The sequence below is a fragment of the Medicago sativa genome, chromosome 6 (genome assembly GCF_051527215.1).
Source record: "Medicago sativa cultivar Bolivia chromosome 6, Bolivia_mono, whole genome shotgun sequence".
Lineage (NCBI taxonomy): Eukaryota > Viridiplantae > Streptophyta > Magnoliopsida > Fabales > Fabaceae > Medicago > Medicago sativa.
The window spans coordinates 70,468,997-70,492,840 of NC_140754.1; the positions used below are offsets into that span (position 1 = coordinate 70,468,997).

Sequence of the window (23,844 nt, forward strand, 5' to 3'; positions counted from 1 at the left end):
AACCTACCAATAATGTGCTAAATAAAATTAGGAGGTAAATGACCTTTACAAGACCTCTTTGTGGTGAATGTTCGTATAATATCAACATCATCAAGTGACTTTTGTTGTGCGCGTGTGAATAATATTTGAATTTGCCCAATTTTTTATTGTTTTTAAATGGGTTAATGGGCTATTCGGTTGGACCTAGTATAAAGAAAATATCATTGAGCCAGGGCGATTGTCGAGGCTCACCGGGTGGTGCCTCTGCCTATGATTGATGCCTTCCGCGAACAACTTATGGTGTAATTAGAATCACACAACACCCAAGACTCCAAAAATCAAGTTGTTTCCGTTCGATGGATCCAACCTCTTACATTGAATTTTTCAAGCTGAACAGTACTTTGAGTTTCATCAAACCCCACCCCATCAACGTTTGTCTTTGGCTGCGTTTTTCATGCAAGGTCAGGCCTTAGGGTGGTTTAAATGGTTACACACTACTAATCAACCCACCACTTGGGATGCCTTCATATGTGCGTTGGAACTCCGTTTTTGTCCGTCTTCGTATACAAATCATCAAACAACGTTATTCAAACTTCGCCAATTAGGGACTGTAATGGAATTCCAATTATAGTTTAAGACCATGTCCAATCGTGTTATATGTATGACTGTTGAGGCTCTTTTGAATTGTTTTATCTCTGGTTGCGTAATAATATTCAGCAAGAATTGGCGATTTTACAACCCACAATACATGGACCAGGCCATTGGTTTAGCTAAATTAGTTGAGGAAAAAATTCTGAATTCGCATTCTCAACTTGCGCGTAACCCTCGACCACTAGGACCTTTGTCCTCTTCATCAGCTCCGTCTGTGTTGGGCTCTCCTTCGATGGCATATCCATTCCAATCCGCCGCGTTTCAGCTATAACCATAGAGGAACGACGTACAAAGGGGATTTTCTTTAATTTTGATGAACGCTTCGTTCCCGGTCACCGTTTCCAAAAGAATCAATTCCTACTACTACTAACGGAAGATTCTTTTTTGGATGACTATGAGCCATTGACATTAGACACATGACCAAATAATGAACCACATCTTGATCATATCCAGGTTTCAGATTCTCTTCCTCCTTTTGAGAGCGAGCACTTTCAATTCTCTCAGGCTGCACTACATGGTCCTCCGTCTCCTCGAACACTACGAATTCAAGGTCTTATTCGAGAACTCACAGTTACCATTCTCATTGATTCAGGTAGTTCTCCTAATATTATGCAACCTCGCGTAGCTGAATTTCTCAACCTACTAGTGGTTGGCATTACACCATTTTCTGTGGTCGTCGAAAACTGTGACTCCATCAAATGTTTGGGTAGTTGTACTTGTTGGAACAAAATGTGTTTAACAATGCCTCTTTGAGTTTTGATGATAACAAGGTATTAAAAGTTCAATTGGATATGCTAATATTTGTTCAAGTGTGCTGGACCATAGACTAAAATATATAAGTCTTAAAACATGGTTTTAGTTATGGAAGAACAAATGAGAGCAAAAGAATTTTCAAAAGAAGCTTAGTTGAAAGTCACTCAGAGTCTGAAGATCACTCAGAGTCTGAAGAGCATTAGAGTCTGAAGTGAAGAACCTGAAGTTAGTTAAATGGATATTTGCAGACAAAAATGTACAGAAGGAATAGAAGACTAAAGAAACTGTTGTTTTAGAGGAATTATAAGGTATTGGATGCTTATCCATAGAGAATGGACAATGAAGGACAATAGTACAATTGTACAACCACTACTCTACTACTCCAACATTTCCTACGCATAGTACTGCCACAATTGTGTCTCTGCTGGTTAATTCTCCATACAAGGAATGTTTTTCAAATTATTCCCTCTTAGGACATTAACTATATCAAGCAACAAATCAATGTTGATTGATCAAGCTTCTACAACGACTCTTTGATGTGTTGGCACCTCTACAACGTCTCTTTCATACCTCTATATAAAGGAATGAAGACTTGAAGATTAGTAGAGACTCTATAACATTTAAACTGTGTCAAAACTCTGCTGAAATTGTTGTGCATCAAACACTTAGAATTTCTTAACAACTTTCATATCTTAGAAATTATAGAGTCTTGAGAGTCTGATTTTTTTTTGTATTGTGAACACCATTGATTGTATATCAACTGTTCAAACCAAACTTATTTCTTAATAATTTATTTGTTTAGAAGTTTCTTACTTTTGTGCTTGAGCATAGGAAATATCTTTCTTGTGTGCTTGAGTATTTGAAGTATTTTGCTTGTGTGCTTGAGCATTTATAATCAGATTGATTTTAGTGAAAATCTCCTTGGAATTGCCAGGGGGACTCACTACTTCCGGATTGTGGAAGGAACCAGGATGATTCTTTGTATCATTCTCTTCTCTCTCTCTCTCTCTCTCTCTCTCTCTCTCTCTCTCTCTCTCTCTCTCTCTCTCTCTCTCTCTCTCACTTTTATATCCGCTTCATTTGACTCTCAACATTGTTCCAGACTCTGAACTCTATCAGACTTTGGACTTAGTTTAAAAAGAATAAAAAGCTAATACAATTCAACCCCCTCCTTTTTTTGTGTTTTTCTCACCTTTAGTTGGTACCAGAGCGCTTGGTTCGGTTTTTCTAGCACTTAATAGTGTAACATAAAATATCTGATAAAAACATGTCTTATGGTGATGCTGGAATTCCTAGTGCTGTTGTTCCTTATGATTATGATGTTGATGATAAGTCATTTGGTTCTCACAAGCCCCCTATGTTGAATGGAGATCCTGATACATTTTCTTGGTGGAAAACCAACATGTATAGTCATATCATGGGCATAGATGAAGTACTATGGGATATTCTTAAGGACGGTGTTGATGGTATGGAATTGGATGAAGAAGGTGCAATTGCTGACATGAAGAAACAAACTGCTGCTCAGAAAAGGCTCTATAAGAAACATCACAAGATCATATGCATTCTTGTTACTGCTTTACCTCACAAAGAATACTTGAAGATGACTGATAAATCTATTTCTAAAGATGTTTACATCTTTGTGTTCTAACTATGAAGGCAACAAGAAAGTCAAAGAATATAAAGCTAGTATGCTTGTTCAGCAATATGAATTGTTCAGGATGAAAGATGATGAAGACATTGAGACTATGTACTCAAGGTTTCAGACTACAGTCTCTAGACTTTAGATTCTTAAGAAAAGCTATGTAGCTGCTGATCATGTGAAGAAGATTCTAAGGAGCTTACCTGCTAGATGGAGACCCAAGGTGACATCTATTGAGGAAGCAAAAAAACTAAACACACTCAGCCATGAAGATCTCATAAGCTCTTTCAAATACCATGAGATAGGTATCAATGAAGAAGAACCTGTTAGAAAGTCCAAATATATAGCACTAAAGTCTAATGGAAAGTCTTTAAAAGCTCTCAAAGCTGATGAATCTGAAGATGAATCTCCTGCTGGAGGTTCTGAAGGAGATCCAGAAGTTGAAGAGATGGCTATGCTTTTTAATAGACTTCAATATCTAGCTAAGAAAAACCAGAGGTTCTTTAGCATAAGCAGTGGTTACAGATGACCAGGTTCAAGGAAAGAAGATCAGAAGGGATGCTTCAACTGCAAGAAACCTAGTCACTTCATTACTGATTGTCCTGATTTGCAGAAAGAGAAATCAAAGGAGAAAGAGCTAGACGAGTCTGATGGCTACTTGGGAAGATCTAGGCAATAAATCAGAATCTAAGAAAAATGAAGCTGAAGATGAAGCTAATGTGGTTGTGGGATTGGTAGCTACAGTGGCTTCTGATGCATAATTTGGAACAGACTTTGAAGATGAAAATGAGGTATACTATAAAATAACTAGATCTGAACTTATTGAATTTCTTAGTCATTTTCAAACTAGATCCAAAAGTGTTGAAAGAGTTAAAAGAAAGATATGTTAGTTTGTTAAAACTACATGAAACAACTCTTATATATATTTTAAACAATTTACAGATAAGTGGTCCAAGAAACCCTTAAGTGAGCATGATATTGCACTTCAAGAGTTTATTGTGACTGGTATTGACAAAAGCAAAGTTGCTTCTATGATTTATAATGCCAGAAGGAACAACGGGGAATGAATTGGCTTTACTGAAGAGTTTGGTAAACCCAATACTACTCTTCAATCTTGTTCTGACTGTATTAAGAAAGGTTTAAATGATTACTTTATGTTAGAAGTTGATAAAACTGAAGTAGTAATCCAGTCAGAACTCGAAGCATCTGAATCTAATATTCTAATCAATTTAAAGTCAAATGTTCTTAAGTCTAAGGTTGTGAATAACTCTAAATCTAAGACTCCAAAGCTTCAGATTCTGAAGAAACTAGAACCTAAATCTCAAGATCTGATCAACACCGAGTCTGGAATGTAACAACCCGTTTTTCGCTATAATTATTGTAATAATTTATTATATGTGTTTATGTTTGTTTTTATATGCTTACTTGTCTTTGTGTGTATTTAATTCGGGATTAGTGGATTTTTGGTCTATGAGGGTATTATAGTCAATTTTAGACTAAGGGGTATTTTGGACATTTGGCGAGTAACGGTAAATTATTCATTTTTATTAAGAAGGTTGATTTTGACGCTTTAGTGAGAATAGTTATTTTTACTAAGTCGTTACTAGTGAGTTGGGGTAATTATTTGGAGATGGTAATTATTCGGTGTTTTAGCGGATTAAGTGAGTTGTAACTTTTGAGAATTACTTACCAAGGATGTTGAGCCCAATATGACAATTAGAAATCTATCCCAATTAGAAGGTGGTATATATACATAACTCTTATAAGAAAACTAGGTTAAGTCATTCATTATTTCATTTCACAAACTTAAGAGGTAGAGAGAGAAAGTAGATCAGAAACCTAGAGAAGAGGAAAGAATAGGAAGCTAGAGAAAGCTTGGGGATTGAAGAGCTAGGGGGAGATTGAAGCTTAATCTAGTGGATTCAAGACCTAGAGGTAAGGAGGATAGATTCCTTTCATCTATTAAGCTAAAATTTCATCTTTTCAATTATGGGTCATAAGTGATTATTGTAAATTATGACTTTTTGTGTTTTTTTATGATGAATTTCGTGCTCTTAATTTATGTGTAATTATGGGTATGTTAAACTTCATAGAATTATATGTTTATGTGCTTAAATTCATAGTAGTTGTTGGTGATAAGTTGTTTTGGTGATTTTTGCTTAATAAAGTGTGAAACATGAATTGATGAGTGATTATTGTGGAAACATGATTAAATTCACTATATAAATGATTATACATGTATGTATGTTGATGGGGTTTGAATTTGTGTGGTTGTCTGTGAAGTTTGAATGAAAATGAGAAAATATGAGTTTTTGGTGCAAAATGAGATTGATGATGATTTTGACATGAATTGATGATATGATTCCATGTTTGTAAGTGTTTTGATTGCCTCTTGATGTATGTTAACTAATAAACAAATTTAGGGAACGAATTTGGGTTAAAGGGGATCAAAATTGGGGTTTTTGTGAAAATTTGGAGTGAGTTCCCGAGAGGAACCAAAATTTTCGATTGATGTGTGTTGTGCAACTCGCCGTGCGAGTAATCACTTGCCGTGGCGAGTGACACATGGAAGAACCCACAATTTTGGAGGTTTCGGGCGTTTGGGGTTGTTTCGAACACCCCTAAATGTTATGCTTTCTAAACCTTTGGAAACATCAAATGGATTGGATTGAGATTGGTTTAGTGAATCGAATTGAAATTATTTGAAAAATGTTCAAGAACGCATAAATTCCTGAAATTAGTTTTTCTCAAGGAAATTGATAGGACTATGGTTTTTTCTCTGAACAATGACTATAAAATGGTTTTGAAAGGTGTGTGTGAGCTTTTAACTTAGTTTTGCTTTGAAAACGGAATTATTTTGGAAAATGATAAAGTGAGACGAACTTAGATGAATTTTGGAATTAATCGGAATTTGCTTATAAAGTGGATATGTATATGCTACTGTGATTATATGTGATATGTGGATATGCTTTTTTGAGGTGTTTGAACATGTATGCTTTGTTTTGATTAATTACTTAGAAAATGATGAAAGTTGTGAAAATAGACGAACTTTGTCAAAATAATGTTTTATGCTTGGATAACTTGTAATATTCTTGATGATATGATATAATAGGAATGAATCGATGATGATTGGGTGTTTAATATGGTGAATGTCATGATGTGGATAGTTATCCGTCTTTTATGCAAAATGTGACTTTGAAACTTTATTGTTTCTTTGAGGTGATAGTTATTGATGATGACTATGATGATGACTTATTAAATGCAGGGGCTGTGAGGCTCGATCGAACCCATGGCTTCATGTTGGAAAAGGATAGTCTTCACGGTAAAAGATCTGATTCCCCATTCGGGAAGAATGATCTAGACGATAATCATGTCTAAGTAAAATACTTCAGACAATATTACGGCTCACTTAGCCGAAAGGAAACTTTAGAAACCAAATTACAAACAAAGATGGTTATGTAAACCATTTAAAAGATGTTGTCGAGACATTTGGTAAAACAACTCGATTACATATTTATGTTCCAAACGTGAGTTAGTTTCAGAATACATGATTTCTAAACAAAGACTACAAGATCAAAGATGAGTTGGTTCTCATTGGATGACCTCAAACGGAATAGTCAATGTCAAAGCCTGTGGGGGTAGAAGAAATTCACAAAGTACTCAAATTCTTCAAATCCGAGTGAGCCATTTTTTATATCTTGTTTATTTGTATCTCAATTCTTGGTTATCCCAAGTGGTGTATATCCTGACACTACTCATATTTCAAAATTTCAAATTTTTTCCATTAACAACTGGACAAAGGAATCATCTTTGTAACAATGAAATGTGTTGACATGAAATGGCAAAGATTTGAGAAATGCAAGTTTGTTGCAAAACAAATAAAATGATGGAAGAGTAATCTTTTGTCGAGAAGCAAAAACTTGGTGTTAAATTTAAAATTAACGCTAAGAAACAAATTACTGTGATTATCTAAAGTATTAACAAAAGAATAGAGATCAAATTGGCATTTTCATTGAATTAGAAGCCAGTTAACGGGCCAATATACAAATGTCGAAATACAGGTACAACAATTGTAACTAGTTTGACATCCTAAACAACAAAAGAAATTGATTCTCGGCCCTAAGTGAGAACCTAGTTGACTAGCCTGAGAAGCAAAAGCGGACTAGAAACCAAAGAGTTTCGGTGTCGAACAGGCAGAGAAGACAAATATATGTCATGGAATAGTCTTCTTCAGATCCAAGAGGTGGCGAAGGGGTGTTGGGTTTTCTTCCATCTCCTTTGCAGGTTTTACGCGAAGTACACATAAACTTGTATATTAAACCAGGATGGAGAGGCCTCAGTAGGTAGAAGCAATCGGTGCTCATGATTGCCTTTATACAATTGATTTGTTGTCGACGCTTAAAGAGGTCTTCGAAAAAAGGAAAAAACCTCATTCGGCTATAATCTGCTTCTGGTGAGAGCTCTCAACATCATTAAAAAGTACTTGGCCCCGTCGGAGCCATGGTCTGACGCTTCACGTAAGATCCCTTTGATATCTTCCAAGTCAGGGTCCCTTTGTCGGAACAACTGAGATGCAAACGCTACGCTGCAATTTGCATGCCCACTACAAGAAATTTGTTGTTGAAAAGCTTGTTTTTCTACACAGGGCTTGCAATCAAGAAAGTATGATGGACAATTTCTTGGCAAGACCCTAAGTACTTCATTATTTCTTGCAAGCCTCTGGAGACGAACATAAGTCACTCTGAGTCTGAAAAAGTTCTTAGCACTAGAAGATGCAACTATTTTGAGAATAATGAGTAGGGTGTCGTCCGGAAGCCTCTCCATTTTTGAAGTTTTTATCTCTTTAACAAAAGGGAAAGATGAGAAATGGAACGATGAGTGAACAGGTAAGTGGGTAAAAGAAATATATAAGCAACAAAGATTGAAGAACAACTAGTGGGACAAATGTCTAACCTCCCTCATCCAATGATGGCTGCGTGTCTTAAATGAGAGGTTAACTTCTTGAGATTAGTGGGAAGTTAAAAGTTTAAAGAAAACCAATCGACAAGAGGGAGTCGCCATAATGATGAAGGAAGTGGGAAATGTGCTAGGGTGAAGAAGGAAAGACAATGAAAGACACATGGAGTTTTGGGGTAACTGGAAAGGTTCCATCAACTTTTGAAGTTTGGAAGTAGTGGCCCACAAAATCTTGAAATCGTGGGGAGAAAGAAAACCTAAAATGACTACTCTCAAAAGTCATGGTTAACGTGACATCATGCTTTGGAATACTTAGAGTTTTCTCTACAAATGCCAATTCTCTCCGTTAAATGACATTTTTGGGGGGCAATTTGTTAGCTGGTATTTTCACCAACCTCATTTAATGTGGTCAACATTAGTTGACTTTTACTCTTGCAGGAATCGAAGTCTTTTCTTCAGACAAAAGAGTTTTACGAGATGTTGGAATTAGCGTAAAGAGTCATGATGCATTGAAGTTCGACAAGATACGGAGCAAGAAGCGAAGCTGTTGAAGTCAAGAAATTGCCTTTGAAGCGGGAAAATTTCAATTTCAAAAGAGAAGCGAGTTCCTCACGGGAGAACGTGGGGGGCAAGTGGTTGTCTACATGGAAGGAGTGCTGATCATGGGATTAGTTTCTTTCCACTTATTTCCTATGTATAAATAATAGTTTTCCATAGGGAAAACGGGTCGCAAATCGTCTATACAGAATTCTACACCACTCGAAGTACCGAAGCAAAAGAAAAGAGTCATAAATAATGTATGTAAAGGATTTGTCAACCACTTGCATTTGTACTTTTTCTTTTCTTTAAGTTTCTGCAACCTTTGAACTCGATGAACGCACAACAACCAAATGCCCAACATGTCCTTGGATCTCAGGTTTGGTCCTTCTTGTTATACCCAAAACCAGTCGGTATTTGTTTATCAAAAACACTGGTAAACACTAAATTAATGAGTTTTTCAAAAAGCTTGAGTCTAACCTATATAATAAACGAGTTGGATTGAGCCGAGCTTTAAGTAGGTCGGGCCATAGGCCCCTGACGGGAGGCCTGGCCTATTCCCACCCCTACTTGCAAGCCTATGAATAATAACTTTGTTTATAAAGGTATGGAGATTAGGTCAGCAGTGATGGGTATCCCAGTAACCATCACGAAAAGGCCTATTGCAAAAGCCTGCAGAGTTTCTTCTAAAGGATTTTTCAAGTGGGATGTCACCTCAGATGATATCCTGCTAGAAAGCTATGTGAATCTATTTGGCAAAGGAAACCCAAAGGCTAAGACTGCTGAAAATGGAGATTTATCACAGATTGTTGTTGAAATTCATTGCAAATTGCTTCTTTCAAAGAGGTGGAGGAGATGATCAACCAAACAAGGATCATCAATTAGCCTTGTACTCCATGACTACCTTTCAAAGGTTTGAACTTCCAAACTACTTATTGCATCATCTGTGCTGGGCTATAAAAGAAGGTATCAGCAGGGAAAGGAAACAAGTACCCTGTGGAAGGCTTCTGTCAGAAATCTTTCATCAGAGTAAGCTGTTGGAGATTCTGAGGAGATACAAACTAGCATCTAATAGATGGTTCACAGCTACCACTTCTGACCGCATCCTAAATAGCAAGTCTTTGTATGCTATGAAGGTCATCAGTAAACTCCAGTTGATGAAAAGTGGATTGAACTGCCCACTGCTGAGTCAGATTCTCTGAAGAACTTTCCTTCTATTATTCAAGAAAACAATCATGTAGTTCTGGCCAGTTTGGTAGCTGCTCATGCCAGAGAATCAGGAGTCAACACTGGAGGTGTTGCTGCTGCTCCTGATGCAACAAAACAAAAGAGTGCCAGAACTGAAGCTGAATCTGATGCTGCTAAGGAGAAGGGAAAGAAACAGAAAGTTGGTTGCTTCTATTCCCTTGAAAAGGAGCAAAAAGGCAAAAGCAGAAGAGAGCAAGCCTGAGAAAAAGAAGCAAGCATCTGAACTAACTTTCACCCCAATGTTTGAAGCAACTGCTGACATGAAGAAAAAGGCTAATGAGCAAGCTGTTCAGATGTTAGCTGAACAGAAGAGAAAGAAAGCTCAGAAAAAGCTGGATAGGGATGAAATACTTAAAGCATCAGGGCATGAAAAATGTGATGAGTTCTTCAAGGAGAAGTCTATGCAAGTCAAGGAAGTGGCTGATAAAGCTCCTAAGAAAGTTGGAGCTTCAGAAGTTGTTCTTCAAGATGATGTTATTAAAAACATAGAGCAAGTTCAGATGAATCAGGGAGAGAATCCTGGAACAGCAGAAGCTGATGCTTCAGGTTCTGTTCCTTCAGTTGATGCACCAGATGCTACCACTTTAGAAGCTGACAACTTAGTCAAGGTATGTCAGGTTCCAGTAACCTCTACCCCCATCTCACCCTCTTCATCACAACCACCAGTTCCTACTTCAACAGAAGACAATTTTGTCCTGGACAATCTAGTTCATCACTACTCAGGTGAATTACCAGAGGACAATCCTAACCCAGAGAAAGCCTCTGAAACAACCCCAGAAGCAGATGCTTCTGAGAAAGTTGTTTCAGAAAGCCCCCAACAACATACACCTGAACCACACAAGCCATCATCACCCCAATAACAACAATCACCCAAAGCCAATAGTGACCCCCAACCCAACATTCAAACAGAGCAAACATCACCCCGACCAAACCCACAACCAAAGCAAGCTTTACCCCAATCAACTCCAATGGATATTGACAATCATCAAGTCAATCTCCAAGCCTCAACTTCAACTGTACACATTGCCTCTGACCAACCATCGTCCTCAACTCAATCTGAGAACCTCACCATTCCAACATCTGAACCTGTTCAAGATCTTTCTCTTAGTGATTCTGACCAATCCTCAGATCTAGAAATCCTTGAACAACCACCCCTGGACATCCTGGAATCTGATTACATTGACGATGAGCTACTCAAGATCCTCTCAGAGATGCACAAAATGGTTGAGCACAAAAGGATGATTGATCTGCCAACTGCTTATGAGGAAGAATGGGCATCATTGCAGAAGAAAGCTAATGATCTAATAGGAGCAGTAAGCAAAAAGTGTATCAGAATCAAAGCTGCAACTGTCATAACGTTTTTGAAGGATCTGAAGTTAGCTAAGAGAGCTAGAGGTCCAAGACTGCTTCTGACAAATGAGACATTCTACTCAGAAGCTGACTACATGACAAGAGAAGCAAGGATGTTCAAGCTGCTAAGACAGAAGATGGCTAAACAGCAGGAAGAATCCAAAGCAAGGGAAATTGCTCTTCTCCAGAAGCAACAAGCTCTTGAAGATCTAGTGAAGAAGCAAGCTGAACAAATGGAGAAGATGATGAACATGATGCAACAACAACAACAAGTCAAACCTTAGTTGCACACCCTAGCTGTTGGTTTTATATTTTGTTTCTGAACATCTTATGTCTTGTTTCTATCACTGCTTCTGAATATTGTTGAACGGATATTTTGCTCTGATACTCTTTGCTTTGAAAGTTTTGTTTTTATCTGATTTACTCTAGTTATGGTCTGATTATACTTTGATAAGATTATAGGTTCTGACTAGTTATACTCTCTTCATGTTTGAGTTTTTCTCAACGTCTTTTTTGTCTTATTGCTTAATTTCTTTTTGCTAATGACAAATGGGGGAGTATATGTGATAGTATTTAAAGGCTCTGAGCCCCATTAATGATATTTGAAAATTATTTTGAAAAACTTCTATCATTTTTTACCTTAAAGGTATAAGTTATGAACGAAAGAAGGAGTATCAAATTTCAAATAAAATTAATTGAACCATTCTTCTTATCTATAATCTACTTCTCAATTAATTATTGTTTAAAGCTCTGATATTATTATTGCGCGCTCAATGAATTTAATTAACCTGGATAGAACTTAGGGGGAGCTTACAAACCTCACCTTAAAGACTATCAGACTAAGGGGGAGTTAGAGCTTACAAACCTCAGACTCTGAGCTTACAAACCTCAGAGCCCCAAAGTCAACTTGTTAATTAGATTAACAACAATTGATCAATTTTAAATACTATTGTTTATCATCATCATAAAGGGGGAGATTGTTGGAACAAAATGTGTTTAACAATGAACCTTAAAGAGTTTTGATGATAACAAGATATTAAAAATTGTAAATTGGACTAGCTAATATTTGTTCAAGTGTACAGGACCATAGTCAAAAATTTACATCATATAGAAGTTCTGAAGAACAAAAAGAGAGCTAAGGAATCAAGAAAAGGAAGCTTGAAAACATCTGAAGAGAAGTGCATCTGAAGTCAAAAGTGCATCTGAAGACAAAAACGCTCCTGAAGAATGATGAAGTCATCAGAAGCTGAAAGTCATCAGAAGCTGAAAGTCATCAGAAGCGGATAGTCATCAGAAGCAGATAGTTCAGAAGCGACTTCATTAGAAGTTGAAGCTCATCAGAAGCTGATTATCACCACAAGCTGAAGATTCAAAGATCAACACTTCAAAAGCTGTTTATTGGATTCGAAAACACTGCAGAAGACTAGTGGAAATTTACAACGGTCATTTTGGTGAAGATTTGAAGGCATTGGAAGCTTATCTTCAAAAAGCGTTGACATTGTACTTTGTACTAACTGTACAACCACCTTCTTCACTACTTTGTTTTGTGTCTACGCTACAGGACAAGAAAATAGCTCCAGAATAACAGTTATGCCTGCAAAGATGTTCCTTCACATTGGGAATGGATTTCAAATTGGTTCTTCATAGGACAACAACCAAATCAGGCAAAAGATCATTGGTGAAAGATCAAGCTTCAACAACGACTCTTTGATGTACTGGCCATTTCACAACGTCTCTTTCACACCTCTATATAAAGGAGTGAAGACTTAGAGAATTGGCAATGCTGAACGAAAGACTCTCAACTTTTACAAGTGCCAAACCTCTGCTGAAGTTGTTCTGCATTCACTTAGAATTTTTGTGTCTCAAAGTCATATCTTAGAAATTCTTAAGTCTTAGAGTCTGTATCTGATTTGTATTGTGAGTACCTTTGATTGTATATCAAGTGTTCAACCTTAAACAATTTTCTGTGTAATTTTGTTTAGAAGTCTCTTGCAGTTGTGCTTAAGCAGGGAAGTCTCTTGCAGTTGTGCTTGAGCATAGAAGTCTCTTGATTGTGTTCTTGAGCATAGGAAGACTCTTGCAAAGTGTGCTTGAGCAAAGGAAGTCTCTTGCAGGTGTACTTGAGCAATTGTAATCAGATATTACTCTTAGTGAAATCTCCTTGAAAGTGCAAGGGGGACTGGACTACTTCCGGATTGTGGAAGGAACCAGTATAATTGCTTTGTGTCGTTCTTCTTCTCTCTCTCTGTTTTATTCCGCTGCATTTAGATTCTGATTATCACTTCAGAAGCTGTCTCACTTAGCTTCTGACCAGTGTGTTCAGTTTTTAGGAGAAACAAAGAATTTTCCAAAACACAATTCAACCCCCCCTTCTTGTGTTTTTCTCACCTTCATATATAATGGATGATATATAGTGAATTCTCACGAAGTGTGTGTTGGGTTGAATGGACAAACAGTTTCTTTGATTTTAATCTCGAATTTGGTGGAAACATGTTGGTAGTGGTATTAAGTTACTCAATATACCTATCGTGATAACTTCATGAGACTAGGCATCACAACAAAACCTGTACCTACGAGTATCTGTCCGAATCAAACTTAATTTGACATGTTTTCCCCGATTTCAAAATATGGGTACGGGATGGGTAACAAGGATGTAGGTACCCACCCCAAACCCATACTCAAACACGTCCTGATTGTATAAAATCAATTGATTACCCTTTTATATAAAAAGAACGTCAAACTCTAAATCATTTAACTCACACAATAAGAGTCTCAGTCTCTCAGATTACACTCACTTCTCAAAGTTCTCTCTCTTTTCTTTCGATATCTGCACTCTCGGTCTTTCTCTTCTCCATCACCATAGCCATCGATCGTCATCATCTCTTTGTTGGATAATGCATAACAACATTGCGTTTGGGGCTGAAAAATACTTCTTTGTTTATTAAAAAAACATTATCCACTACGGGGATGGGCGAGGATACTCAAACCCATCTAGAGCGGGGATGAGATTCAATTTTTCATTCCCGTTGGGTATATGTAGCGTAATAGGTAAGTATATAGGATTAAGGTATAAGGAGAAGGAAGGTAAAACCCATCCCCACCTACCTCATTGTCATGCCTACATGAGACTACTTGTCGTTATAGATAACATATCCCTTTGTTGTTTTATTTTAGCCTTTAAAGTTATAAATGTTGGACATTTAGTTCGTTAAAGTTTTTAGTTTAATTTTGGTTTCTTATTTAAATTATAGATGAGCAAATAACCATTTTTATCTTTGAATGTGTAAGGCGATATCAAATAATCTATCTAAATATATTAAAATTGCAAACATATCTTTGATGTCTTTTTTGTTGTTGACCTAATGGACTGATTTACCAACAAACTAAAATGAACACGAGGATTAAATTTATGATCCAAAAATAGAACCAATGATAGAAATGATTTATGGAAATTGGACCCAGGTCTGACGGATTTCCTCAAAAATACCTGTAACGGGTAGGGTAAAATCCCGTTATGATGGGTTCGGATAATTACCCGCAAATTTAAATCGGTATGGGCACACATAAGGGTACTATACTGCCTAGTCCTGTGACCCGAATAAAAACTACTTATAACAGTGCGGGTAATGAGTATGTTAAAGTGTGGGTAATGAGTATGAGTATGAGTACTTGTGCTCATAGGGTATGGGAAAAGACATTAAAGTTGTTTCCAACAAAGGTATGGACTCGGATACGAGTATTTTTTACAAACACTCGTATGGGGAAGGGTATTGTAGTACCCTACCTATGGAGTACCCATCGTCATCCCTTTGACATTTGTGATTTTTGGAATTTTGATGCATTAAAAAACTACAGTAATATGACCTCAAATATTCAGAGAACAAAATGATTGTTTATCCATTTAAGTTACATTTGACACTTTGATTCCTTAAATTGCAAAAGCTAGGGGAACAACCTATAATATATGTCATTTAAGATATCAAAAAGTAACAAAAATTAAGAGGCCAAAGTGTCTTAAATAATATTTCACATAGAAAAAATGGAGAATTTCTTTTAAGAATGAAATTGAAACCTAAAAATAATTTATGGAAAAAAGTATAATTTAACCGATAATATATTAATTAACTATAAATAAAAAAATAAGAATTGATAGGGAAATAAATAAATAAGAAGAATTGTCTAAATATAATTTTCGTTCGGATTGAATTCTTACAAATTTTGTAAATAAAAAAAAAAAAGGAAATGTTAACTTGTGCCCTCAAGGCACAAGTTAATGAGTCAAATGTAAAAACTTTTTATTGGAATTCGTGTATTGCATTTAATTTGTTAACTTTTAATTAGTTGAATGCACAAATATTAATGAAATATTTCTATTTTAGGATTGTTTAACATGTGTTCTTAGGGCACAAATTAACATAAAAAAAACGTTGTTTTCAGTCGTCTCTGGTGTAGCATATAATCACGTCAAGTGGCCCAATCAAATAGACTATTTCTTTTGGCCTTTAGTCCTTTGTTTTTCACACCACAAGCTTTTTCCCGCCGACGTTTTTGGCTAATATTTGCTTATTGTCGCTTGACCTGTGTTTCCCATTGACTTGCTTTCGTCTATCTTTCTTCCGTGCAAAACTAGGGCTAGACAATGAAACAAGACAATTTGAAGTTTGAGACTCAACTTGATAATTGATTTGTTGAATTTAGTTCATGAATCAAATTAATTGAACTTAGTTGAAAATCTTTAATTAAATGAAATGTATTAAGTTAAGTATAGTACAAGTCATTTAATTCATCAGTTTGCTCGACTATACTTCAAAATATTTTAACCTTAATATAATTCATTTAATATATTTAAATAATTTGTGTTTTTTTTGAAGAAATTTAAACAATTTATGGTGATTTAGTTTTCAAAATTTCACATATTTTTAACAATTATAAGCCACATCCAAGTGACATAAAGCGCCTTATAGCGTTGGTCTTTGTGAGCATAGCTCAGTTGGTATGGACAATGCATAATATATGCAAGGTTCGAGGTTCGAACCCCGACCTCCACCAAAAAAAGTGTCTCATAGCGTGTTCTTGGTTCGAGGTTTGAATAGCTGACCACCGTCCAAAAAAACGTGTTCTTGGTGCATGAACAACCGACCATAGCAGCGTGAGTTAACTCACGCTGGTGTTATATTTTGCGTGAGTTAACTCACGCTAGGTTGACCGGTTGTTCATGCATTTTAATACATTGTAAATGGTTTTTACACGTATTTAATTTTTTTTTAACTTTTTTCACGTTTTTTGACCTCATTAAGTGTTATGTTACCTTAAACCACCTATAAATACCCTCCTCCACATCGCTATTCCTCGAATAAAAATTGCGTATCAAATAAATTCGAATAAAGTTGTGTATTAAATAAATTCGAATAAAAGTTACATTACATTACGTAAAGTTCCTAAATATGTCCTATCATTACATTACATTACATTCGGGTAGAGCCTTCAAACTACAACAATTATCTTACCTCTAAAATGGAGTAAATTCAAACTTGCTAAACGACAACTCTCAAGCATTCACACGGAAGTTTTATTGTTCCATTCAAAAGATTAAATTGTTGGTTGTCAACTTGATTTAGATGATGGTATTGATGTGTCAAAAGAATGAGGTGCATTCCTTGACATTTCAATACGATCATCTAAACCAAACTAACAAGAATTTAATCTTTTGAAAGGAACAATAGAATTGTCCGGTGAATGCTTGAGAAATGTTGTTTAACAAGTTTGAATTACCCCATTTCAGAGGTAAGACAATTGTTGTAGTTGGAAGGTTCATTCCCTACCTAATCACGGTCTTCTAGAGGAATCAAACTGTTGATAATATCTTCAGTTGATCTCAGCAACGTTACACGCATATCGATCCACTGGAACATGTTGTGCTCTCAAAACATGCTCCCCACGTTATCGTCGTTCGTTAATTCCAGCCAACTGAATGATATTCTCCCATAGTCGAGCGTTGGAAGTTTATACCGAATGTATTCCACCCTCCTTGTGTCTCCGGGGTTGAATCCTTGGTTGAATTCATTCAGCTGATCCTTGATACCTCTTAACGTGACACCAAGGTGCCAAACCTTCAACCTCTGAGGTTCTCCGCCATTGAATTGTGCATGAACGTCGAACATTTCGGTCATTGTTTCAAATCTCCACAATAAGAAATTAAAAACAATTAATGAAAAACTCATTCAAACATTTCATCAAACACTTGGAGTGCAAATTATACATAAACCCTAAAACTCATAACTACAACATAAACATGCAAACATCTAAATAATTAAGCAATATAAGTGATTTACATGTAACATTGTTTCATTTCTTGCCCAAAAAAACAAAATTTAAACTAAACCCTAAAACTAAAAAAAATCTAATATAAGTGAACAAAATCTAACATAAACATGCAAACATCTATTTTTTTTTTTTTGACCAGTACATGCAAACATCTAAATATCATAACAATTAAGCAATATAAGTCATTTACATGTAACATTGTATCATTTCTTGCCAAAAAAATTAAAATTTCAACAAAACACTAAAACTAAAAAAATTCTAATTTAAGTGATTTTTTTATCATACCAAGTACCAACATAATTTAAGTGAAAACTTACTTGTTCTTGTTATTGGAGTGTTGTTTGATTTGTAGTTGAAGGAATTTCGAATTTGGGTAATTTCAGAGAGATTTGAGAGAGATTTGAGATTGGAAATGAGGAAATGAGTTTCTGCATGGCCTTAAAAGAGCACGCAGCGTGACTTAACTCACGCAACGTGACATAAGTCACGTAGAAAACACAACTAGCATGAGTTATCTCATTTTGCGTGAGTTAACTCACGTAGGGGCAATATGGTCTTTTTAGATGGGAGCGAGCAATTTTTGTTAGGTAAAGAGCAAAATTCTTAGGAGAATCAAGGCGACAGTTGGTAATTCAACTGCATAACTGCTAAGGTAAGAAGAAATTGTCGTCATTGAAGGTCTAGCATCCGGAACATGTTGAACACATAACAGACCAATCTGAATGCACTTAATGACTTCAGCTGTAGAATAATCTTCTTGAATATTTGGGTCCAAAATGCTTAAAGGTGTTTGATCCATCCACTGTCTCCATGCCTGAATTAATGTGTGAAATTAAATTTCTCAATTATTATCTTGGTCATATGTGATATACTTAAGTGCAGAGGATTTTCTTTTTTGTTCTTAACTCTTCGATTACTAGGGGAAAAACTCAAGTAATCTGAAATTTAATCAGAAAATATGTAAAATTTGACTAAAGATTGTTTTAAATTCCGACTAGAGATGTATTTATCATAATAGGAAAAATGAAAGGGTACTATTGTTAGATAATTACACTCACATAATTCAAGAGGTCATAAGCAACATGGTGTGGAGTAAATGAACTTTTATTCTTCTTTCCAGCAATAATCTCTAAAAGCATAACTCCAAAACTATAAATGTCGGATTTTTCAGAAAATTGTCCTAGAATTACATATTCCGGAGACATGTAACCACTGCAAAATAAATTAAATGTATTTTAATTATGAAGTAGTGCGAAAAGATTTGTAAAAAAAAGTAGAAAAAGATAACACAGGGGTCAACATTCAAAACTTACAATGTTCCAGCAATTCTGTTTGTATTTCCCTCATCTTGACTTATTTCAACAATTCGAGCCAAACCAAAATCTGAAATTTTAGGAATCATATTTTTGTCTAATAGAATATTGCTAGGTTTGAGATCCCGATGTATAACTTTGAGTCGAGAATGTTCATGCAAATAAAGAATCCCTCGGACAATTCCTCCTATGATGTTGAAGCGTTCAACCCAAGTTAACTTTTGTTGGTGAGAATCTACAAAATAGTTCACAAAATTAAATTAAGTCCGTATATAGAAAAAAGTTGTATATGTGATTCATCAATCTAAATATTGACAAATGAAAGAGTTTAAAGTGAAAAGTGTCCAACCAAATAGAAAGTAATCAAGACTCTTATTGGGCACAAATTCATAAATAAGTATTTTCTCTTGTTCTTCAAGGCAAAAACCAATAAAAGCCACTAGATTTCTATGTTGAAGCTTGGCTATCAATAAAACTTCATTCTTGAACTCTTCTACACCTTGATTAGAACTTTTTGAAAGCCTTTTTATAGCCACTTCTCGTCCATCAGCAAGTATACCCTAAAAACAAGAATATAAGGATCCGTCTTCTGTCAAACAACGTTATTTGGTTATGAATTTTCTTCTTCAATTGATATAGACTGAAATCGTGAAAACACATTTTCGAAAATACCAAAACAGTGGTTTGAAATTTTTCAAATGTGTTTTTCCTATTTTTGAAATGCGATTTCTCACCTTGTAAACCTCTCCAAACCCGCCTTTGCCAATGTAATTGTCCTTAGAAAAGTTGTTGGTTGCTGCTTCAATTACCACCCAGTCGAATTGCAATGGCTCTAAAGTGGCACTTTCTTCACCAACTAAAAAAAATTTATTTCATTTAGTTTTTAAATTAAGTTATTAAATTCTTAAATCTTATAAAAAATTGCAAGATCAAAAGACCCTTTCATCATACATAAATAATACAGTACTTACAATTTTCTCGAAGAATGGTCCTACGACTCTTTCTTCCCCTTTTCTTAAGCAAATAGCAGCCAACAAAAAAGAGCATCACCAAAACAATGGTAGGGACAACAATGAAGATAATTTTCAGTTTCTCTGCACAAAATAATTAACATTTATAAATCTCATAATTTCAATGTATGAAATAGAATTCTACTTGAACAAAAACTTCACCTGCACTTCCTGGTAATGGGGAAGAACTCCCAGGCGGCTGAGCTTCGTCACCCTCCATGTAAAATGGAAACAATTCAAACCTCAGATTGCAGCTAGGATATATAATTCTTCCCCCAACACTACCCAATTTTGACCATGGAATAGCTGTAGCGATCACATCTTTTAGACAAATAGCACAATCCTGAGTAGACAAATCTCGCGTACATTGTCCAAGAGTATACAAGGTTTGTACTTTATTCAGTTTTAATGATTTAGTCATATATTTTTCATAACTGTTCCCTGTATCATCCGCAAGTTGAGATAACTGATTCGATAATGTACTAGTGAACAAGTTTTGGGATCTGATGGGATATTTGGTGATATTTATATCTCTATACATAGGACTTGTTTCGATGTTACCGAAGAAATTATCATCTGAATAGCGAACCAAGCAGTTGTTGTACCAAATTATACCCTTTGGACATGAAAGACACTTTGCGTATATTTGATCCGTTGCAGTGTTCACACATTGAGCACAGAGGCGAACGGGAAGGTCACCTCGACACAAGAAGAGGCCCCACACCATTTCTTCCACGTCAACAGTATAGAATTTGTTGTCATTTGCGGCATTGTCAGACAAATAAGAGAGAAGTAATTTGAAGTTTTTGTTAGTAATTGTCCGGTGGTTTCTTGAGCAATTATAAGAAAGATAAATTGGATCTTGTGAAAATCTAGAATCTTGTTTCGAATCATTTGTTTGAGGAACAAACTCATTTGGTGATGGAGCGTTAATAGACCGATAAAAAGGATATGGTTCATACCTAATATTACAACTAGGATATAAATTTCTCCCACCTATGTTTCCATCATACGCATTTAAAAGTTGCCTAATAGCACGACCGAGGCATGTTCTGCAATCACTGAGCAACAAATCCGGCGTGCACTGAACTAGACAGTAAAGGGTCTGTGATTCAGAAATTTGTGCTTCTTTTGTGGCAAACATCTTGTTCTTGTCACCAGTAAGTGGACCTGCTGCTTGCTCTGCTGTTTTATTCATCGTCGAAAACAATAAATGCATGAAGCTTTCTGCGTTTGAGACGACGTCTGTGTTAAACATGCAAAAACCAGAACTTGTATCAACGGTGGAAAAGAAATAGTTATCAGAGTAACGAACAAGGCAGTCGTCGTAATAAATCACGGCTTGTTTGGATAAAGGGCAGTCTAAGGACAATTTTTGGGTTGCATTAACTATGCATTCATGACAGACTTGATGGGAGACGTCACCCCTGCACATGAACAATCCATAGACAGAATCCGTTGGATTTATACCAATGACTGTGGTGTTGTAGAATTTGGTGTTGCCTATGGCTTTTGATGACAATGAAGAGAAGAGTTTTTTGAGATTGCTTTGGAAGTTGCTGCTGGGTGTGGTAACATTGATAGGACAATTTCTATAAATATATAATGGAGAGTCTTGTGCCATAGTTGCACAAAAGAGGAATCTAACATGGATAAAGATAGATAAAAGGAGAATTGTAGAGTAAGCCATGGAATTTCTTTTTTAATGTGTCTCTTTGATTTGCAATGATGTTATAGACACAATTTTATCAAGGTGAACACTATAGCACATTGTACGCAAAAAGCTAATGTCCTCATCTATCATGAGTATTTTGAAAAATAAATGCTACATTGAATTATTGTACCACTTTACATATTTTTGATAGATCAATTAATAGTACGGCTGTATGCACGACATGCCATTTCCATGAAATCGCACGACTTCATGAACGCTTATTCTTAGTACTGCCTGTGGGCTTCTAAACATGAGATGTGCGTCAAAGCTCATTTACAATTGAGAAATATAAAGAATTAATGATAAAGATAGTTTTAATGGTAAAAACATTATAATAGTTTTTATTCACTGGTACAAAGTGGTTGGCTAACAATATGTCAGAATATTAGAAAATGATAAAGAATATTATTGTGCCCATTTTTTATTTTTTATATATCATTGACCGTTTTTTTATTTTTTATATATAAATTTGTATAATGTGCATGATTTTTATATTAAATTATTTTTGAGGGAATATATTAAATTATACTTAATTCGTCCCAAATTATAAGTCATTTTAATCATTTCACGCATATTAAGAAATATAATTAATTTTGTCTGTGAAAGAGATAGTATGAGTAGTTTTACAAAAGTGTCCTTACTAAAATGTAGGAAGGATAAATTAAAGGTTGGAAAGACGAGATATTAATAAATATTTAAGATTATAATAGAAAAAGTAACATTAATACTTCATTGATATTGTAAAAAAACCTTATAATTTTCGACAAAATTATTTTTCTCAAAACAACGTATAATTTGGAATGGAGTGAATAATTTTTTTTTTTAAGAAGCCAAAATAACAAACCAAAATTGACATCGAGGAGAGGAGTACAATCCATTTGATCAATTCAGGAACAAAGCTTACAGATGTCACGATGGTGGTTCTTGTGCTGCGGCGGACTAGTACGGTGGGGGGAACTCTAGTACCTACAAAACCGACACACGCTTTGACGTTCAAGTCAGTATTTGAGAGAGAGAGAGGCACGTAAAAGTGTGATTATGGCGTGGCAGAGGTGCCACGCTTATGTAGACATTTGGGTCATGGATGACTGTTAGATGAAGAGATAAAAGTCATTCCCAGATTGTGATGCTGATATAGTGGATTTTACCTATCTTCGTACAACAGCAAGTATGTCGATTTTGTCAAAAAATAATGTTGTATTTAGAAAACAATGAAATATGGTTAGAGCATAATCTCTACATGGCTAGGACCGTAGTAAGTGCAAATTACTTCTTATTTTGCATATAAAAAAAGAGTAATTAGAAAAGCAAAATATAATAAAAAAAGTTCTAAAATTCAATCATGTCATAGAAACCAATGAAATAATCAAAGAGATGACAAAATCCAAAAGTGAAAAGTGAGGAAATAAAATGTTTTACAAAATAAAAAATTGAAAAATGCTTTGAGAAAGTATCGATCAACAAAACCCACAATTTATACTACAAACACTTAACACTCTCAAAATCACGTTTCTTCAAAAAAAAACACTCTCAAAATCACATATATCTATTGAAACTTTATTTTTAAATATAATATTAATACGACAATAGTAATTTATAAAAAGTTGTAACTAAATTCAAGGGATGGAATTGAAAACTAAAAATAATTTAAAGGAAAAGAAAGTATAATTTAGCCGATAAAACATTTAGTTAACTACAAATAAAATAAAATTATTATACAAGAAGAATGATATTTTTCCTCAAAACTTAATAAATAAATAAGAAGAATTGTTTAAATATGGATTTTAATCTCCTTGCAATTTTTTTGTTCTGATTGAATTCCTACAACTTTAAAAACAATTGTTTTTAATGTAACCTATAATAAAATAATGTAAAGTGGCCCAATCAAATATACTTTTTGTTTGGCCTTTAGTCCTTTATTTTCCACACCACAGCACAAGCTTTTTCCAGTTGTTGTTTTTGGCTAATTATTGTTCATTTTCGCTTGACCTGCCTTAACCATTGACTTGCTCTCATCTTTCATTCTTCCCGTGCAAACCCAAAAAAAATAATCTCTCTAAAATTTTAAAAGTGGATTTAGTTTAGTTCATCTCTCTAGACCAGTTACTTTCTCCGCCTTAAATTAGATGTTTTTTTTTTTCAAATTATTTGTCTATTTTATAATAAAAAATACAATATTTTTCTAAGGGTTCAATTTGTGCGTGGTACGTATAAGTATTTGAGACTTTCGTCTATTTTTTTTTTTTTTGAGAGATTGAGACTTTCGTCTATGATGTGTAAGGTTCATGTGTGGCAAAAAATCAATTCTTAGAGCAACAAATGCCTATCCAAAGCAGGCCACGAGGTAATGATTAAGTCGATTTTAGAGGC

General features: G+C 35.2%; 1 protein-coding gene across 2 annotated transcripts; it reads right to left on the reverse strand.

The window, feature by feature from the left end:
- Nucleotides 1-16,458: 16,458 nt before the first annotated feature.
- Nucleotides 16,459-21,733, reverse strand: LOC146916578 (cysteine-rich receptor-like protein kinase 15). 2 transcript variants are annotated; one of them, XM_085718610.1, is made up of 8 exons: nt 19,923-21,733; nt 19,722-19,844; nt 19,485-19,606; nt 19,100-19,310; nt 18,751-18,985; nt 18,496-18,649; nt 17,755-18,251; nt 16,459-17,293 (listed from the first exon to the last, which is right to left on the reverse strand). In XM_085718610.1, exons 1-7 carry the CDS (start codon nt 21,448-21,450, stop codon nt 18,021-18,023), a joined length of 2,604 nt encoding a protein of 867 aa, XP_085574736.1. In that variant the 5' UTR covers nt 21,451-21,733; the 3' UTR covers nt 16,459-17,293; nt 17,755-18,020. The 2 variants fall into 2 exon arrangements, with proteins under 2 accessions (XP_085574736.1, XP_085574737.1); XM_085718611.1 differs by having other exon boundaries at nt 16,488-17,293; nt 19,250-19,310.
- Between the last annotated feature and the right edge of the window lie 2,111 nt (nt 21,734-23,844).

Excerpts from the sequence above, each read along its gene's own strand:
- LOC146916578 (XM_085718610.1), bottom strand. The coding sequence starts at position 21,450 with ATGGCTTACTCTACAATTCTCCTTTTATCTATCTTTATCCATGTTAGA. Across the intron at positions 18,986-19,099 it reads TCTTGATTACTTTCTATTTG|ATTCTCACCAACAAAAGTTA; the intron begins GTTGGACACTTT and ends ACTATTTTGTAG. Across the intron at positions 18,650-18,750 it reads AACAGAATTGCTGGAACATT|TGGTTACATGTCTCCGGAAT; the intron begins GTAAGTTTTGAA and ends TTTATTTTGCAG.